General features: G+C 37.1%; 1 protein-coding gene across 1 annotated transcript; it reads right to left on the reverse strand.

Annotated features, from left to right (window-relative positions):
• Positions 1 to 1,161: 1,161 nt before the first annotated feature.
• Positions 1,162 to 2,185, reverse strand: LOC110420569 (germin-like protein subfamily 3 member 2). Its single transcript, XM_021433931.2, has one exon. The coding sequence runs from the start codon at positions 2,075 to 2,077 to the stop codon at positions 1,409 to 1,411; it is 669 nt and encodes a 222-aa protein (XP_021289606.1). The 5' UTR covers positions 2,078 to 2,185; the 3' UTR covers positions 1,162 to 1,408.
• Between the last annotated feature and the right edge of the window lie 203 nt (positions 2,186 to 2,388).

The following is a 2,388-nucleotide window of genomic DNA, read 5'->3' on the forward strand; positions in this document are numbered from 1 at the left end:
TTCTTGGACACAAAGTTCATCATTTAAGTAGTGGTATTTGGCTATCTTAGAAAAGATGCATCTCAAAGTTTCTCAAGAAATTTCGAATGATATATTGCAAAACTTTTACAACTCCGTTTATTAGAAACAGTAAAATTTGTGTAGACACTGGTAATGAACTTGTAGACCACTCTACATATAGGAAGTTGATTGGTTACCTCCTCTATGTCTGTGCCTCTAGACCTAATATTCAATTCTCAATGGCATTCCTTTCTTGATTCATGCCAGCTCTAACAGATCAGTATATGGTAGCAGCCAAGAGAATTTTAAGATACTTGAAGGAGACAGAATCTTATGGGATTCATTTCACCAAGTTAACCAAAGTTATACTTACAGGTTATACTGATTCTGATTTTACAGGAAGTGTTGAAGATGCAAAAAGCACATCTGGTTACTTATTTACTATTGTTAATGGTCTCTTCTCTTGGAATTCACATAAACAATCTGTAGTTGCTTAATCATCAACAGAATCTGAATACACTGCTGCAACAAAGGCGTTAAATCAACCTCTCTAGCTAAAGAAGTTACTTGTTGACATTCAGTTTGAACAAAACTCTCCTACAGACTTGTTTATCGATAATAAGTTTGCCATTGCTATTGTTAAAAATCCTGTTTGGCATGGCAAGACTAAGCATATGAATGTGAAATATCATGCCATTAGAGATGTAGTTCAAATAGGTGAGATCAATGTTCAATATTGCCCATCAGAGTTGCAGTTAGCAGATATCTTGACTAAGCCTCTTCAAAGATTGAGATTTGAGAAGATTTGATACTCTCAAAACTCAACTAAATCTTTTCATTGCAAGTGTTAAGGGGGAATGGTAGAGAATAACACCTATATGGACATGTGCAAGTATTTTGCCAATATGTTTAGTACTTAGTATGTTTCTAGCTGACAACTCTCATAATGTTATGACCACAACTTTATATGTTGTGTTGTTTTTATCTTGCTTTAACGCCTGTTAAGTTGTTGTTACTGGTATTATAATTCTAATTACTTTGTAATATATGTTCTCACTGTGTGATCATCATGCACTTATAAATGAATACCCCTATTTTGCTCATTAGCTCATCTGACTTGTGTCATATAGTATTGTTATATCATGTCTAACAGTTTTCCTATCATGGTTCTATAGAACATAAATCAAGTTTAAATTCGATCCCATAGAAAAATAAATTAAATTAAAACTTTGGGTGCAACACTTGAGATGTGATGGAAACTAGTTGCAGCTCCAAGTGCAGTATAAACGAACAGAGTTTATAACTTATATAAACAAACAGCATAATCTTCCACCTTCATCATACTACAGCAAAGCCATTTAACTTACTCTTCAAATTTTCTATGACAATCTTTCCAACGGTCATGAATTTACCTCACTGTTTTGGGATCAAATCTTCTCCTCATAGTCCCAATCTGCTTAGGAGTCAGGCCGAAGGCCTTCTCCAATAGCTTCTCATTGATACCAGATCCAAAAATAGCAGTTGGGATCTTCTGGAGTCCTGGATTTTGGCTGTTAAGACTTGCAAAAATTGTGGCGGGCTTCTCTCCAACATTCATCTGAAAGTGCACCAGACCCCGTGGAAACACCATCACCTCTCCCTGCTCAATCACCCTGGCGAAAACACGATTGTTTGAATCAACAAAGCCTGAATAAACACTGCCTTGCACCACGTACGCGATTTCAGTTGCTCTAGGGTGAAAATGAGGAGGATTAATCCCACCAGCTTTCAGGTCAGCACGCACGAATGACATGCCTAGTGTGTTAATCCCTGGAAATACTCCTGGATTGACAGGGATTGTAGCAAGGCCTGTGTCACTGAAGTTTCCAATGGCTTTTAAGCCAGAGAACACGAAATCATCGGTGGTTGCTTCTGAGGAGTTTTTGCATGGCAGAATGCTGAGATGAGCTGTTCCTATAGCACCATATTTGGGGTTTGGAATGCAGAAATCCTGAATTGGGTCAGGATCTGAGGCTAATGTGCCATAGCCATGCATGGAGACAATGAGCAACAAAACCCACAATTTTAGTACCACCATTGTTTCCCCTCTTCTATGCTGTCACTATACACAAACGCAACTCTAAATCACTTGTAGAGAAAGTTCATGTGGGTTTATATAGAAGCAAATAAACCGTAAACTGGCGAGTTACTTAAAGTAAGCTACAACCTTAAAGCTAAATAGGCTCCATACATAATTACAAAGCCAAAAGGTTTGATAAGCACGATCTCAGGCGGATGTCATGGAAGTGTGTATCAGACTATTATGTTAGTAGGGACCTTTTTTAATGATCTTTTATCTGCCAATACCTTACACTGCATTATTATAAATTTTTCATCTTTATAAACAAA

This window comes from Theobroma umbraticum, unplaced genomic scaffold (genome assembly GCF_002168275.2).
Source record: "Theobroma umbraticum cultivar Fairchild unplaced genomic scaffold, ASM216827v3 scaffold_86.0, whole genome shotgun sequence".
Lineage (NCBI taxonomy): Eukaryota > Viridiplantae > Streptophyta > Magnoliopsida > Malvales > Malvaceae > Theobroma > Theobroma umbraticum.

Bases quoted from the DNA above. Each gene is read 5' to 3' on its own strand.
- LOC110420569 (XM_021433931.2), bottom strand. From the start codon at position 2,077: ATGGTGGTACTAAAATTGTGGGTTTTGTTGCTCATTGTCTCCATGCAT.